This window comes from Cervus canadensis, chromosome 30 (assembly GCF_019320065.1).
Source record: "Cervus canadensis isolate Bull #8, Minnesota chromosome 30, ASM1932006v1, whole genome shotgun sequence".
Classification (NCBI taxonomy): domain Eukaryota; kingdom Metazoa; phylum Chordata; class Mammalia; order Artiodactyla; family Cervidae; genus Cervus; species Cervus canadensis.
The window spans coordinates 31,996,709-32,014,177 of NC_057415.1; the positions used below are offsets into that span (position 1 = coordinate 31,996,709).

The window sequence follows — 17,469 nt, forward strand, 5'->3', positions numbered from 1 at the left end:
CACTCTGGATTTTGTTTTCCAATCATCTTAGGCTCACAGCAGCACTTGATAGTTAACACGCCTTCCTTTTTGAAATGTTCATTTTGCTTTAGGGGTTAAAGAAAAAAACAACAACAACAAAATAGCCCTCTTGTGTTTCCTCCTTTCCCTCTGGCTTATGTCTCTTTTGTTGGTTCCCACTCTACTTGGTCTCTAAATGTTGAGAGCTCAAGATGTTTTGAGACTTTTCTGGATGCTTTGTCCTGCATGTTCCCATACATCTGTTCTTAGCCATCTACATTATGATGTCTTTCAAATTCCTATTCTAGTCCAGACTAGTACCTAGCAGTCTGCATGAAATCATTCATCTTAAATGTACACCACAAAAGCATGTCTTAACATGTCCCAAGAGAACCTGACCTGCCTCCTCCAATCCCCACCTTACTCATTACCTGGCACCCCAACCACCCATTTGTTCAACCCAAACACCTGGTACTTTACCCTGGAATCCTGCTTGTAGGAGTCCTTGGATTGTCTTTCCTAAATGTTGAGTTACTTTGTCTCTCACCTCCCCACCATCTGTGCCCATTTGTCTTGGCCTTATAGTATGGTTTCCCAGGTGGTGCTAGTGATAAAAGAACCCACCTGCCAATGCAGGAGATGCAGGTTTGATCCCGGGGTCAGGAAGATCCCCTGGAGGACATGGCAACCCATTCCAGTATTCTTGTCTGGAGAATTCCATGGACAGAGGAGCCTGGCAGGTTGCAGTCCATAGGGTCGAAAAGAGACACAACTGAAGTGACTTAGCATGCACACATAGTACAAACCAGTCTATCAGTCATTAGTTTGCCTTCCAGAATGTACAGAGTGGCAGGGTAATAGTTGAGCATTTGTACCCTAGACTTGTTTGGTTTCAATCTCTGATCATCCACGGACGAGTGTGGTGCTCCTGTTCTCTCTCTCTGCTGGTTTCCTCACCGGGAAATGGGGATTATACTGCCTACTTCATAGGATTGTTGCAAAGATTAAATTATAAGGATGGTAAGAGGCATATGATTTAATTCTATGATTACTTTTTACTGCACAAATTTGAAAACTGTTTCTGCAAGCATTCTCGGCCCTTTGCTGTGTCTAGAACAAAGAAACAAGTGTTCTTTGAATGAAATAAACAGTAACTTCCACACTCTTTGCCACTTAGGTTGGAACTTCTATCTGGCCTATAAAACCAGTTTCTTACTTAGAATCAAAATTCCCACTGTAAAGTTTACTCACAAGGAGCTCCCTTGTGAACCACCTATGAGAAATTCCTAACTGGTAATAGGAGGACTCTGTTACCAAAGTTGGCAGCTCATTGTAACCTGAGACAGGAAATCTCAAATCAGAGATAAATAATTCCTTCATGGGCAGACATCAATTTTGGTCATAAGGATCATTCAGAGAACACAGGAGATATAAAATACTTTCTCTGTGCCTAAGTTTAAAAAAAAAATTTTTAACATACTACTGTTATCTGCATTGCCCCCAATAAGATTTTTCTAGAAATAAAAAAAAAAACAAAAAACACCAAAAACCTTAAACCAGTGGCCTACAAGCTCACCAAAAAAGAATCAAGAATATATGAAAATAACTAGGACATTAAATTCCATCAAATGGCCAGTTTTCATTTATTTTGAAAACTAGGTAAAGACACGAGACAGTTTTAAAAAGTGTAGAGTTAATATTTTATTGTCACTTATCAGATGGCAGTAAGGTATATAATCTTCATACTTGATCTTTCTTTTGTGTAAATAAAAAAAATTACAAGTTTAAACAGCCAATGGCTGGCCATGTCTTCAGAAAACATGATTAGATTAATTCATTAATGGTGGCTTCAAGTTTTTCCTTATTAGCTCCAGAAAATTCACCCACCTGTTGAAAGAATATTGAATTGCCATTAGATGTAGCATTGCATCCCTATTTTGTGTATCAGATATGAAAACAGAATGGGTCTGGGGAAGACAGGAAGTATATACTTATTTAAAATTTATACCCATGGATAATAGTTAAGATTAAAAACAACAACAAAAGACCCACCCTCAAAAGTCAAGGCTCAGTTTTTCTACACAAATACCTCTGAACAAAGATAAATGCATTGTGATATAAATATGAAGTACCAATCACAGGGATTAATCAGCAAATCCCTGTGACTTAACAGAGATTAATTAACAATGAGATGTCCCATTATGTACGTAATGAAGAATAACACATTTAAATATTCTTAAAAGGAAAAAATGGGGATGTGCTTCCCAGGGTGAAAGGTAAGTCGCTTGTTTGTTTACATGCCATGCTGGCCTGTTACCCAGCTGGTTTTCAAGGTCCGGTGTACCTACCTTCTGTCCCTTTTTAAAAAACTGGAAGGTTGGCATGCATTTGACTTCACACTCTGCAGCAACATCCTGAGGGGAAGAGAGGTACAGGAAGAAGATGAAAACAAGACTGAGTATTGAGTGCTGACACCTGTGATTATTTTTCCTCTTACATGTCCAGAACTCAACATCAGGGCTCTGTCAATGTTTATATGCCTCAACAATGATATGGTGGCACAAAAGCCAAATCGGTTATAGTCTCAATTAAAATTTTAATATGCACTCTCATCTTTGAGAGATACTAGCCTCAGCTACTATACAGTGACTCAAACCGTTTAACAGAATTATTCTGTTTTCTTGAAGTGAAGTACGTAGATGATGATCATAGGCTAGAGTTCAGAGTTTGCAAGAGAGACCAACTTGTTTACAAAGGACTTGTTCAAAAAGAAAGTCATGGTAACCTACAGGACAGCTGCACAGACTTTTCTGCTTTTACCACCCCTCACTACTCCACACCTTATTCACACCAGGTTTGGGGGGAAGATTCCATGAAAATGTTTTGGACCAGAGTTTCAAGTGAACAGATCCATCAGGGATTGAAAACATCAGCTCAGCACTCAAAGAGGGTAGGGAGAGAAATGCAGAGGAACCGTGCCGTCTGAAACTGCGTGGTTAGCAAAAGCTGTGAAGAACAGCAACCAAGGAGGCAGAAAGAACCCTGAGAAGCAGATCACAGAAACCAAAGAACTTTCACAGGAAAGCAAGGTTGGTACAAACACCGTGGTGTCTTCTAGTCAGGGACTTGGCAATGAGGAACACGGGAATTAAAAAATGGAGCGGCCCTGAGATTGAGCCAGCAGGCAACAGAAGCAGCCTAACTTCACCTCTCCCTCTGAGACTAGAAGAAAAGTGTGGTTTTACATCTTTATGAAATTGCACGTGCACTGTTGCTAGTTTGGGCAGGAAGGGTGGCAGACAACTGCTGCTCTTTTCCTGATAACCTTTACTTTTTCTTCAAACACTGCACACCAAGCAGCACAGGGCAGTGATGGCTGCAATAAAATGGCTAGGAATGTACTGAATGCCTTGTACATTCCAGGCACCAAAAACTTACTGAAAGCAAGAGTCATATGGAAATTAGCAAGAACATTTGTTTGAAACCAAAATGAAGATCATAACATTTTAATTGTACCAGTTCCAGTAATTCAGGATGAAAAATGAGGTGGAGAGTTGACAGGAAGATAGTGAGCTGCACGTGTCAAGGTTCGGGACCTTGAGGTGAGTAATCAGACCAGGCTTCCCAGATGGTGCTAGTGTGAAGAACCCACCTGCCACTGTGGCAGACACAAGAAACGTGGGTTTGTGCCCTGCATTCGGAAGGTCTGCTGGAGGAGGACCTGGTAACCCACTCCAGTATTCTTGCCTAGAGAATCCCATGGACAGAGGAGCCTGGCAGGCTACAGCCCATAGGGTCACAGAGAGTTGGGCACGACTGAGCGACTTAGCATGCATGAACAACCAGGGAGACCCGAAGATGACTAGTTACAAGGGCAGGGGGACTGGTTTAGCTAAAAGATTTAAAAAATGGTTGTCTCTGGGATCAATCTGGTCCAGATAGGTTGCTTGGTTTATGTAAGTGCTTTTAAAAAAAAACAACTCTGTCTGAATTGCTTGAATATTTGGGAACATTGGCTGGCTCCTCCCAGCACTGCGAAAGCAGCTGTTTACTGCAGTTCCCTCACTCTTACTTTTAAGTCGCCAGGTGGATATCATCTTTCATGCAAGCAGTTGGCAGAAGCCTCAGAAGAGGTGGGTGTTAGAAGGGCAACGGGGTTGAAATGATGAGCCACCCTCTCCTGGACTTCTAATCAGAGAGACGTACAGATGGTACAAGTGACCTTCATCCCTACGAGAGAAGGAGCAGCAAGACGACAGGACTTGGAGATAAGGAAGATGGAGCAGAAGGACCTCCTCTCCTGAGCACATCAGAATCACAGCTAGCTACCGAACATAGCCATCCAGAAAGACTGGAACCTACCGAAAAAGGTATTCTCCATCCAAAGACACTGACCACAAGTTTCAGGTGAGAAGGCCACTCCCAAAGCTTTATGTGCAGAAAATACAGCATCCCAATCAATGGAAATGATAGTCTCATTCCTATTCTGAGATACTGGGTGCTTTATACCTCACCCAGGCAGAGCCTGGCACTCCTGCATTGGTACAACTGCCTAACTTGGCTTATTTTAAGTCATGAAAACAGTAATGCTTTTGAGAAAGCTTCCAAGTGTTTTAATCATGTTCATATGTTTTATGTCTTAAAATTGCAGTCTAAGTCTTTACATGACAAATTTTTAGTTAAAGCATAAAGAATTCTCTCACTGGGTATGAAAGTGATATGACACTGTTCTTCAATCCCCATCCCTGAAAGTAAGCACTGCTAAGGTAATGAGAATATTCATTTTAAAGCCCCTAGATACACATGGTTAAACTAATTTGAATGTATCAATTTATCAGTATGTATCATGATTTTTGACATCCAGTTTGACTTTTCATGTAATCAGATCCATCAGCCCTTCCCTACTCCAATCATTGAAAGCATGGGCTTTACTGGATTTTTAATGACCTCAGTAAAGATTAGTTGTTGTTTACTTGCTAAGTTGTGTCTGACTCTTTGCAACCCCATGGACTGTATCCCACCAGGCCCCTCTGTTCATGGCTTTCTCCAGGCAAGAATATTGGAGTGGGTTGCCATTTCTTTTCCAGGGGATCTTCCTAACCTAGGAATCAAAGTTGCATCTCCTGCACTGGCAGGCAGGTTCTTTACCACTGAGCCACCAGAGAAGCCCCAAAAGGTTAGTTAGTCTGTAACTAATAATATTTGATCTCTATTACTTCTGTGAATGTTTCACTTTTTTTTTGTTTTCTATTACTTGTTCTATGCACTAATTTGCCCATTCCTGTGGGGATTTGAAAAGACACGTACACTTTAAGGAGTTACTGTTAAGGTTTTAAAAATATCCTTTATCCTGAGTTGATCAGTTCCCTCATTTAAAAACAGAAAGTTAGCCAGTCCCTAATGGCACCCCAACTTCCTGCCATTAAAAAAAAAAAAAAATCTGGAATTTATGTAGTCACAGCATAATCAGGATACACAACTCTTCCCTCATTCCCCTAAAACCTCCTCAGTGGATCCTTTATGGTCAAACCCTGTCCCACCCCACCCCACCCCTGATCTGTTCTCCATCACCATAGGTTTACCCAGTCTCAGCTTTTTATTAGTTTTTACTAGTTAAGTATAACAGGGCTTCCCAGGTGGCTCAATGGTAAAGAATCTGCCTGCCAATGCAGGAGTTGCAGGTTCAATCCCTGGGGTGGGTAGATCCCCTGGAGGAAAAATGGCAACCCCCTCTAGTATTCTTGCCTAGAGAACCCCATGGACAGAGGAGTCTGGCAGGATACAGTCCACAGGGTTACAAAAGAGCTGGACACGGCTGAGCACAAATGTACCAAGTGTAACAAGGCCACGTTTCACCTTATTAAAATTCTTTTTGGTGGTTTCTAGCTTAGCCTTTTGTCCCACATGGTGTAGTGGTAAAGAATCTGTCTGCCCAATGCAGGAGACAAGAGAGGTGGGTTCAACCCCTTGGTCAGGGAGATCCCCTGGAGAAGGAAATAAAAACCTACTCCAGTATTCTTGCCTGGAAAAATCCCAAGACAGTGGAGCCTGGTGGTCTACAGTCCATGGGGTCACAAAGAGTTGGACACTACTAAGTAACTGAGCACAGAGGACCAAAATACCTTTAAACCTGCTCTTGTCACCTTTTTTTCACTCACTCCTGGCTATTCTAATCAAAATGGAGACACATGGCAATCTAAGTTACTTTCTTTTAACTTACCAGTATCATACTCTGTAGAGCTGGGAGTAGAGTCTGCTCTTAAGGAAATAAGATCAGTCTATCATTTACAAAAGTAGTATTCGTACTTCACTATGCATACAGAATTGTTTTGTATGTATACCACATTACATGTCCATGCCTTCTGACTGTCCATTTGAATTTATTACACCTGAAAGATAATCTCTTCCACCTCAAGTGTTTAGAGATTCTTCTATTAAAACTAGGCGCTGTTTGCCCCCCAAATACTATAAACATTAAGTGCCCTGGGTTTGGAGTTCATGGACAGCAATTACCTGCATAAAAAATGTAAAAAAAAAATCATTCCTAAAACATTCCATCTACAATATGATCTAATGTTCAAAATGATGATGTCCCCATTATCCTTCATCTGCATTCTTTTAGAGCCAAAATAAGGAGATGGTTTTATCTACAGTGTTCCAAAGCAAGCAGAGGATCCACTCCTGGAATTTGTAAATTCCATGGGGAATAATTCGTGGACTGACAATGAATTGCTTTTTGTTTGCATTACCTCCCTTGCTAATTCCGCTGACTAACCAAGGTGTGTAGGAACAGACAGACTGTTACTGTGTGTATAGGACAACCTAAGAGCTCTGGAATTCAGTTTTTAATGCTGCAGAAGATTGATAAGGCTATTTAGATGGTAGAGTAGCAGTCACTAAGAGTGTGAAAAAAAACACAACTACGTGTTGCTCAAAGCGAAAGGTCAACTTACGAGAGGGTCATTTTAAGGTCTAGACACTTTCATGGTGACGATGAGGATGCCTACCAGGCCTAAAGGAGGGACTGTCATACGGACATCTTGGCCTGCTCTGCGCACCTACTTCCCAGAGGTTCTGGACTGAGGCAGAGGGCATCTGCCCTGGGCCTGGCACAGTACTGCAGGGGCCAGATCCCCACGCTCTGCCTCTGACCTTTCTTCCTTCTGGGGTGCTCATAAAAAACACTTCTCATGGTCACTATCTGGATGAAATGACATAATACAGGTAGAGGGCTTAGTGCAGCATCTAGTATATGTTAGTACTTTCAAATAAAAATGTATTCACTTGATGTCTGATAGGATTAGAACCAGTTTCTCTAGCCCTTTCCAGGTGCCATTTGTACCTGGCTAAAGTGACCAGCTTAAGAGAAAAAGAATTAGGTTAAAACAGGAAGCAAGATTTTTTCATAAACACATACTGTCTGCTCTTAAAAAACCCAGGACACATCGGAATAACTGTACTTGAAAACCATATAAATTCATTCAACTTGTACCTACTATAGCCCGACAGGTGTGCTGTGTTAAGGGGAAAACAAAGTTAAGACAAGGTCTCTGATTCAAAAAGACTGACAGACCATAATGAAGGACAGACACAAAGATCAGTGTAGTAACAGCTAAGCTCACTAAGAGCGTATCATGTACCAGGGACGACTCTGAACACCCAAAGGTCTTCTAAGATACTGACAACTGCCTTACGAAGCTGCATCGACTTTGTGATTTTTACAGAGGCTCAGCCCACAGCTTTACCAAGCCCACACAGCTAACAAGGGACATGACCCTCCCGTCCCACAACAATCAAGCCAAGAAAAAGAAGGGCAGAACACACCAGGGGAACACAGAGGAGGGAACTAACCCGATCTGGGCATAGAAGGCAGAAACTGGAGAATTCCTGGAGAGGATGTGAAGTTTACACCCAGGAGTTTGTCCAGCAAGAGGTGAGAAATGTGCCGGGAATAAGCAGTGTGGTACAGGCTGGAGCCCACTGGCTTAGGCAGTACTGCCACATCCCCCTTTTTATAGACCCTTCTGGACCTTTAGAATTTCCATGTTTGCTCAGTGAGTAAGCAACCTTGTAGGGCAGGTATTAAGATCTGGTCATGGACAACGGAACCAAAGCTCAACGGAGACAAGGATGAGCCTAAAGCAGAGGTCACTGGGCCGGGACTGAACCCAGGTCTAGCACCCTTGTTGCTGCTCTGTACCTAACCCACTCTCGTCCCTCTGAGGTCAGGGGAACCTGCCCACACACCTTCAATCCCAGCTCTGCTACTTACTGTGACTCTACAGCCAACCCGTTTATTTTCCCATGTGTAAAATGGGCACTATGACTGGACCAAGGATTAAATGAATTCATACTTGTTATGCTCTGAGCAGTGGTGAAGGCCAGGGAGGCCTGGAGCGCTGCCGTCCACGGGCTCGTGGTGAGTCCGACACGGCTGAGCGACCGAACAAGAATGCACACAGAACAGTCTGCCTGACCTAAAGTGTTAAGTGTATTTCTTTTCTCAGCTCTCTTATCAAGGTACCCTGGTGTTTGGCCTTTTCAACTTCTATTTGTTGAGCATCTTGGCTTGTTAGGTAGACTATGAAGGCTTTTAGAAAGAAGACTAGTAAAGTCAGGTAATAGATGCCTCAGTGATTTTGTTTTAGGATGTGATATACATAGCTCCTGACAGCTAGAATTAAATTAGCACAAGTACCTGTTCTTCTGAAGTAACTTTTTAGCTAGGGTGGTAGTTCTAGTGTTTTTCTTATTTATGAGAACAAGCAATGTGCAATTCAGAGAAAAAGGGCAAGGCAAAAAGTTCAGCATTATTCCAGATTTCTAGCCACATACCTGACAGTCATCCACATCTACTTCCAGGAACACCACGTTGGAATACTTTTCAGAGAGAGACTGGAGAATTAAAAAAAAAAAAAGACACAAAGATTTATCACTGGCTAGTGGCAGTCAACACACTTAAGCTTCTTAAATGGAAACTTAAAAGTAGGGACTAAAGATCCAGATATTCAGGGACAGGTAAGCATAAAGGACACTTTCTCTGAATCAAATTCTTCTTAGTATAAAATAATTTAGAACACTGATTGTGATTCCTGAACTTCAAGTAGGGCCCATGTTTCAACTTGAAAGTTGTCTTCCATGGGCTGTATGTATCAAACGTAAGTTCTAAATTAAGTTGTTATGCTACGACTTTAGATGAAAGATCCAACAACAAAACCTCTTTCCTAGTGCTGGGACCACCAACCCCAAACAAACAGCTTACAAAAGCATAAGCTGGCTAATACTTACATGGAAGAAAGGCTTGATCATTTTGCAAGGCCCACACCACGTGGCTGAGAAGTCGACTACTACGAGTTTCTCTCCTGCACTGTTCAAGGCTTCCTGAAAAGCGTACTAGAAGGGAAAGAGGAAAGCTGATGTTAAATTATTTATTTCCAAAAGCCTTGATAAAATGTGACACAAAGCACAATTTGGAGGTCCTGTTTTCAAATTAAAAAAAAAATGAAAACCAAGCAAATAAACTGAAGAAATCCTACTGTGGTGTATAGTGTTACTTGCTAAGAATGAAACAAATATGATGTATACAGTGTATCAATATTCATGTCTTCACAAATCAAAATATTTGGTTAATCCACATCCAAACTAGGTAAATGAAAATAAACACATTTGTATTAAAAGTACTTCCACATCAAATCTAGGTATATAGTAGACATTCATTAAATGCTTATTGATTGATGCAAGGAGTCACTCTTCAACTGAATGTCACAAACGCAAAAAATTTTGCAACTAAAACACAAGTTGCTTTCAAAACTAAAACTTCTTGATTAAGCTAATTTTACCTATCTTATAACATTCAAAAGCTCAACCAAAAAAGAAAAAGAAAAAAACTTCTCCACACCCTTACACTCAATTACTGTTGACTTTTAAGCATATATCCTTATACTCTTTTTAATGCAGTTTCCAGAATTGATATCATACTCTTGATTTATCATTAATTTCTGCTTTCATCGTTGACCAACTAAAAAAGTTTTTAGTTCTTCATGAAGGGAATTTTGTTATTTTTCATAAGCAATGCTTGTTGAATAGAATTCCACCATCAGAAATGATCAAGAAATTCCTCACCACCAACCTCCCTGAATAATTCCCCAATGGTCTTGATACTGTAACCCTAGCAACGTAACATTCTAGTTAACAAGGGACTCATTTTTAACCACAATTAGTCAGCTGGTGCTGACCAAAGCCACGGCCATGAAGAGCAATCAAAACACAAACATCTATATCTGAAGTCTCAGTTTCCTTCAAGGGAAAAGATGCCAGTCACATTGGTTTAATAAAAAACCACCACCACCACCACCCCCTTGCCTTGAAAGCCAAGAATCAGGTCAGATCTGGTCCACTAAAGAAGGAAAGTAAATAAAACACCATTAAAAATTTTTTTTAAGTGAATTTCTCTGAAGTTATTACTCTAGATTTCTAATTTCTACCTCATGTTTTAGGGAAACAATTCACAAATGGTGTTTCCCTAGGATGGTAGATCATGATTTGTTTGCAGTTATGCAGGTACAAACATGCATACAAATAAACACACCACACCTTTGGGTATGACAAAGTAGTGGTGTTTAGCGGAGGGGCACACAGGGTAAAAAGTATAGAAATTATTTTTCCAAACCATCACCTATATTTTCCAGATGAATTTCCTTCAAAGCCTTCCCTGTGATTTTTTTAGGTCAAACCAGCCATTCTTTACTGCAAGATCCAGGTAAAACAAGAAAATAAGGAATGACAGTGTGTCTGCTCAGATGAATGCATGGTTTTGTGAACATGGTTGGCTTTCAGTAAATACTGGGGAGGTTACTGTCAATCTAGAATATCTTTCGGCAATAAACTTTGGCTTCACTGAACATGAGTCACAGAGCCAGGTAAGACTTCATGACAAATTCTATTCTCTGGCCACTTAAGTTTGCCTAAAACAGACATCAGTTTGAAAATGAGTCAATATCCTCTTACTAAGAAGCAAACCATAATCTCTAGCTTCTAGAAACTACCAGTGAGCATTGATAAAGGTCCCCATCACTGACACAAAGGTTCTGAAAACAAAACAATGCATTCATATTTGGGGCAGATAAGTAAGAGTAGCTTCCAGCATCTCTTTTCCTAAACACACCCATTCCAAAGGCAATCAACAAGCCTAAGAGTGGTTTGTAAAGCATTCAGTAAGAGTGCCCGTGTGTTCAAATTAGGAGTCCAAGAAATGGCAGTGGCCATTCTTAAAACAAACTGTTGATTTCTTCTTCCTCACTTGTACAGTCTAGGTATCCCACTTGGATCTGAAATAGACCCCAGTGGCTCTGAACTACCAAAACCTCAGTTGTCTTGGATGACCAAATGGCACCAATTGTAGTCCATCAGGATGGAAATCGAAAGTGTACTCAATATTTACAAGAAACATTCAAATCAGCTTACCTTTTGTTTGACTCTGGATCATAGCTTTGAAGACCCACTGATTACAACCCCAGATCAGTGCTTCTTCTGAGTAATAGACTTCCTGTCATCCTTCTACATCTTGTCATTAATGAGGGGAGGAAAGTGCCACAACTAAATAGGAAACTAAATACGACAACTAAAACAGGAAAAGGCTGAATTTTGAAAAGACTGAGCTCCAGGAATCCATCAATTTTTGGTTCGTAGTTTATGGATTCTGAGACACTTCAGCTAGACCAAAGATTTTTCACTCCTTTCATGGGTTTTCAGAGATTCTACTGATGAAGTCGCCAGCCTCCACAGAGGATCACCCCCTACTCCCCCCCAGACTGTTATTAGTCACCTAATAACAGTAGATACTGTTAGAGGCTGAATACAGTAGATACTGACCTCAGGCTTTCCTGGGGCTCATGGTTAAGAACCCGCCTGCCAACACAGGAGATGCAGGAAATGTGGGTTTGATCCCTGGGTTGGGAAGATCCCCTGGAGAAGCAAATGGCAACTGACTCCAGTATTCTTGCCCAGGAAATCCCATGGACATTAAAGCCTAGCGAGCTACAGTCCATGGGGTCACAAGAGTCGACACGACTTCATGACTAAACACACAACCGATGTTGACCCTAACCTGAGGAAACAGCCTCAACGCTGTATAAAGCGTCAGTAACAGAAACATTCATTGAAGCACGGAAAACTGCCTAAAATATCCAGCAATGTCTTCAGTTATTGAAATGATTCCAAAATCTTCTAATTACACAGAAAGAGTTCAGGCTAAATGAGACCACAAACACACACCTCAGAAATAAAAATGTCAATTATCTGTGGTTGCTTCTAGGAAACAGATCTCTCTCTTCCCAGATTTCCTACAATGATCTTTATGTTTCTTGATCATAAAAGGAAAAAAAGACAAGGAACCATTAACATTGAAACCTCCATTCCTCAAAGCCAACCCCAGATCTGAACCAAGTACGGGCGCTCCACTCGCCTTTCCCAGCTTTCCTGGGGTGGAGAGTATAGGAGGGTAAACGGTTCCGTCCCGCTGTTTGAGCAACATCAATTTTCTCCCACGGACTTAGTCTGACTCTGGATTAGCATCCAGTTCTTGAGGGGTCACAGTACACCGGACACTCTTGGGTTCTGAATTCTCTGAGCACGAGAGTATTAAGTTTGCAATAACTCTCGATATACCCAACACTTTTTGCCTTGGGCGTTCCTAAAAGGACACAACCGCGGTCAAGCACACAGCCGGGCGCGGCCGCACCCAGGGGACTCCGGGCTCCAGAGAACCCCACAGACTGAGAAAGAATCCCAGATGGGTAGGGCAGTGGAGGCCCCCGGGCCCAGTCTTGTGGACTGAGTCATTCCAAAGCCAGCGCTACCGGAAACACGCCCTGCGTCGCCGGAGGAGGAGTCCCGAGGGCGCGGCCCGGACTTCACTTCCTTGCCGCCACCTGGGCTACTAAAGCCGGACTCGTAGGGGTTGGGGGTGGGGGTGTCTCCAGCCCGGAACCGCCCCTTTCACGCGGCTGCAGCACGCGTCACCTCTACGGCCCGGCAGCCGGGGAGGGGGTGTCTCCGGCCTAGACCCGCTCCCCAGGGAGCTCACTGCACCCAAAAGCGCGGGTGGATCACGCGGCTCCACGAGGAAGGAGTGGCGGCCAGCAAGCCCGGGCTTTATTCAAGAAGCCCTCCACCTCCTTGCCCAGGCCCGTGTCCGGATAAAGATGGGGGGCCTAAGGCAGACTCCCTCCATCCTCTACCCAATCGCGGTTTCCCGGCAAGAGGGGTGGCGGGGGCGCAGTGGAGGACTCCCGGGCGCTCTCCGAGCGCGTGCATCCTCCAGACACTCTGGGTCACCCGGACCTTGCTCTCCAGGGAAACCTGTCCATCTCCTCCCTTCCTCCAGGGAAAGCTCCAGGCGCGCCCAGGCCCGGGCTTCCCGCAGTCCCAGGCCGAGCAGCCGCGTCCTCTTCCCCGAGGGATGCGGAGGGGTGGACTGCCCACCTTCGGCCCACCGCCTACCCCATCTGCCCGCGGCTTCGTGTCGCGCCCTGGCATGCCCCGGAACGCGTACCTTGCTCTCAATCTGCTTCACCATCTTGGCAGCTGGGGATCTGACGAACGACCTGACGGCGCAACCGATGGAAACGGATCCAAGGCGTCGGACGAAGCTTGGCCAGCTCGCAGCCCGCTTTCCCTTTATAGTAACGGGGGGCGGGGCGGGCGGGCGCGCGCGGCTTGCGTGCGGCGGGGGCGCGCCCGCTCGGGCCTCCCGCGCCCGCGCCGGCGTCCGGGCTAGGCCCCGCCTCCCGGAGCCGCCGGGTGGGGGCGGGACCGCCGGCAGGGGCGGGACCGGAGGGGAGGGGCGGACGCGGGGCGGAGCTCCTGGGCGTCGTCTGGGCTCGAAACCTTCGGCGTTGCCCACCTGTATCCCACCTGCGAGTGGGAAGGCGGAAGGGCTATTAGGTGACCTAAAGGGCGCACGCACTGTGCAAGGCGGGCGGGGGCCCGGCGGCCACACCCTGATTTAGAGGGTCACCTGGGAAGGGGCCAGGCAGGCCTTAATCGGACACGCCCAGAGAAGAGGCCATTTACGGTTTCTCGGAAAGGCCCGCCGTACCACCGCCCCACAGCCCCGCGAACCCCCACAAAATGCTGAGTAACGATAACCAGGAAGTGTCTCTTGGTGTGCCCCCCCACTCCCCTCGCCGCCTCCTTTCCGGAATGTACCGCGACGGTTCTCCTCGTCCCTTCCTCCTGTCCTTTCACTTTCACCCAGTAACCTGCTGCTGCATCATGACGCAGCAGTTTGGTGCCATTGTGAACTGAGCGGGCTCCCGCCGGGTGGAGTTGATGCTGGTGTTAAGTCCTGCGGGAGTGACACAGTTGTGACCCTGAGCAGGTGCTGACCTCCCTCCCGGTGCCTCCGATTTCCTTACTGTAAGATGAGAATCAGGATGGTCCCTGACCCCTGGCGGTGGTGTTTGGAGGATTAAACAAAACTCCTGAAAGGTGATTAGGAGAGTGCTTGACACACGGTAGGCACTCAAAAAATAGTTACAATTAATTCAAAGATGGGAGCAGTCATTAGTCCTGCTTGGTGTCATGGGGGTGGGCACGCTTGAAGAGTTTATAATAATATAATAAGACACGTGTGTGTATTTACTACCAGTGATAAAGCCTGGAACAGAGAAGTAGGCTGTGGCCTGTGGCAGGCTGGGGTTGGCAGGATTGGGCATTGTGGAAGGTGAGCATGTGAAGCCAGAAGGGCAGCTGCAAGTGGGCAAGCTGTTAAGCTGGAGAGGGGAATGGAAGTGGGGAGACTGGACAGGAGTGGAATGATGTTGGAGCAGGAGAGCGGAGCATGATTTTTTCAGATGGAGCATTCTGGACGCGGCTATGTCTAGGTGTGATCGGCTGGGATGGTAAAACAGCCCCCTGGCTTCCTTCTATCTGCTCTTTCAGAGAGAAGGGAAGGAAACCAGAGGTTTTGATCCTCTTGTGCAAAGTTTCTAGAAGGTTGAGTTACACAGGGCCATGGGTAAGGATATAGACAAGGGACAAATTCTAAGGACAGCCCTAACAGAGAGAGGATAGGCTGGTCTGAATGCAGCAAACTTGCTGTAGAGAATAAGGACCAGTGGGGCAGAGAAGCGGCCTTAAGGAGTAGCAAGAGCACATTACATAATCTGCTTTGCTGCTGCCCAACATACATCTCAGCTTTGGGGCCTATTAGTTGGTACATTTACTTAGGAGATGACAATAAATAACTGAGCTGTAGGAAACAGAGGTACAGATATCCATTGACTATCCAAGCCTCTCCCACCTGACACCTCTTCAAGGACCTTTCCAATGTCCAGGACCAATATAGATGGGGATACGGGGGATGCTACAAGGGAGCAGATAACTGGGAGTCTAGCATGTGCATTAAAAGCCTGGACTTTGCAATTAGATTCCCTGTCCTCATCCCCACTCTACCATTTAGTGGCTGGGTAACTCTAGACAAGTTTAAACAGTCTCTGCTTCAGTTTCCTTATCTATAAAATGGATACAATAATACCCCCATGCTATTAGAAGGGTCAAGTGAGCTAAAATACATGAAAAGTGCTTAGAACCATGCCTGGTACACAGTGGTGGTGGTGGTATAGTTGCTAAGTCATGTCCAACTCTTTGCGACTCCATGGACTGTGGCCTGCCAGGCTCCTCTGTCCATGGGATTTTCCAGGCAAGAATACTGGAGTGGGTTGCCATTTCCTTCTCCACTGGTACAGAGTAAGTGCTATATAAACGATGATTACAGGCTACTATTGGAACGGTGACATCCCTGTGGAATGATGGCCGAGGTGGCAGGCAAGACTGTAGAACAGGTGTCAAAGTCTTAAGTGAATTAAGTTGTCAGGAAATTCGTAATGAAGACTAAGCTCTATAACATGAATCTCAAAGGAAAAGGATTTTCTCCCCTCAGAGGGTGAAAGAATATAGGTTAGACATGTCTCTACCCAAAGAGGAAGGTCTGCTTACTAGCTCATGGGACACTCAAGTCCTCAGTATTTCAGTTGGGACGAGGTGGTAACGTTCTGGGGAGAGGGAGGTGCTGGGGAATTGTTGGGACAGTCCAGTAAGGCAGGATCTGTTTGTGCAGAAAGGCAGGAGTGAGAAGACAGAAAGGGTGTCATGAAGGCCTTCACTTGGGGGAGCGGGGGTTGGTTCTGTGTATTAGTCAGAACTCTCAGGTGTAAGGAGAAATTCCAGTTCAAAGTAAAAAGAATTAGTAACTCATTCCACTCCAGGGGCCTAAAGATGTCACAAGAGCACCACAGTTGTTTAATTCTCAGTGGGTTCTCCACCTAATGTAAGACTCGCCCCTCCGGGCTTAGGTCCCTACTGATTTAGTATCCCGGAAGAAAGGACACTCCTCTCCCTCCTTCTAGTAAGTGCCCTAGAGGCTGACCTTATCTGACTTTAGTTGGAGGGGGGAGGAGGGCATCAGCCTTGCTTGGACCATTTGTTTCGACTAGTAGGAGTGAGGAAAATTCGAGGGGTTGCCAGAGAAAGGAGAAATGTGCTTCGGACAGGCTAAAATGGTATTTCTTCATTGTCAAGAAGAGCAGAAATGAGTAGCTTGAGTGATGAGCTTGCTTCAGGTTTCTGGGTCAGCTCAGTCTGAGTTTTCCTGGGGGACTGGAAAACTAGGTTTGCTGTCTTTGTCTAAGTTCGAATTTGAAGAAAATGCAGATCTGGGGCTTCTGAGCAAGCTTTTCTCAGATCACAGGTTTCCCTAAGTGTGGCCCTTGACTGCATCATTCAGTACAGCTCAAGGTACTTGATGATCCTGCAGATTTCCGGACCACACCCGGACAGATTTTATAGAACCACGATCTTCTGAGGAAGATCTCTGGACTCTGCATTTTAAAGCAGCATTCCAGGTGATTAGGTACAATAATATTATATAAACTTGCCCTGGGATCTCCAAAGAGAGGCCAGCAATTAGTGATGTGTAAAGACTGAGTCTAGCAAGAGAGTTGAGATAAGGGCACAAAAGTGATCTAAAATTGAGAGTTCAAAATATAATGATAAAGAAGATGGTTAAAGGAAAACAAACAAATACAAGTGTGGAACGGTCATTCAGTACCAGACCTGGAGCTGGGTATATCACATCATTCTTCTCAACATGCCCTAGGAGATAGATTTAATTCTTCCCATTTTACAGAGAAGAAAATCAAGATCCAAGGTCATCTGGTTACAACACATGTGCACCAATTCTTATACTCTGTTCATGAAGGAGAGGAAATGCCAACACAGTTTTCAAGCCAGCCCATCTACAGATCTTGAAATATCCTTCATGTCACCAGTGAAAAGTATCTAACATTCATTATGCTAATTTACACACTCTATAAGGATATTTGAATAGTTTGCAGGCATCCCCTCTAGAACATCAGTTCCTACTTAGGGATTTTCAGATGCTAATTTAAACACCCCAGGAGTAGACTC

General features: G+C 44.5%; 1 protein-coding gene across 1 annotated transcript; it reads right to left on the reverse strand.

Annotated features, from left to right (window-relative positions):
- Positions 1–1,676: 1,676 nt before the first annotated feature.
- On the reverse strand, positions 1,677–13,709 carry TXN (thioredoxin). The gene is made up of 5 exons (XM_043453582.1): positions 13,553–13,709; positions 9,289–9,393; positions 8,836–8,895; positions 2,349–2,414; positions 1,677–1,887 (listed from the first exon to the last, which is right to left on the reverse strand). Exons 1-5 carry the CDS (start codon positions 13,574–13,576, stop codon positions 1,825–1,827), a joined length of 318 nt encoding a protein of 105 aa, XP_043309517.1. The 5' UTR covers positions 13,577–13,709; the 3' UTR covers positions 1,677–1,824.
- Positions 13,710–17,469: the final 3,760 nt, after the last annotated feature.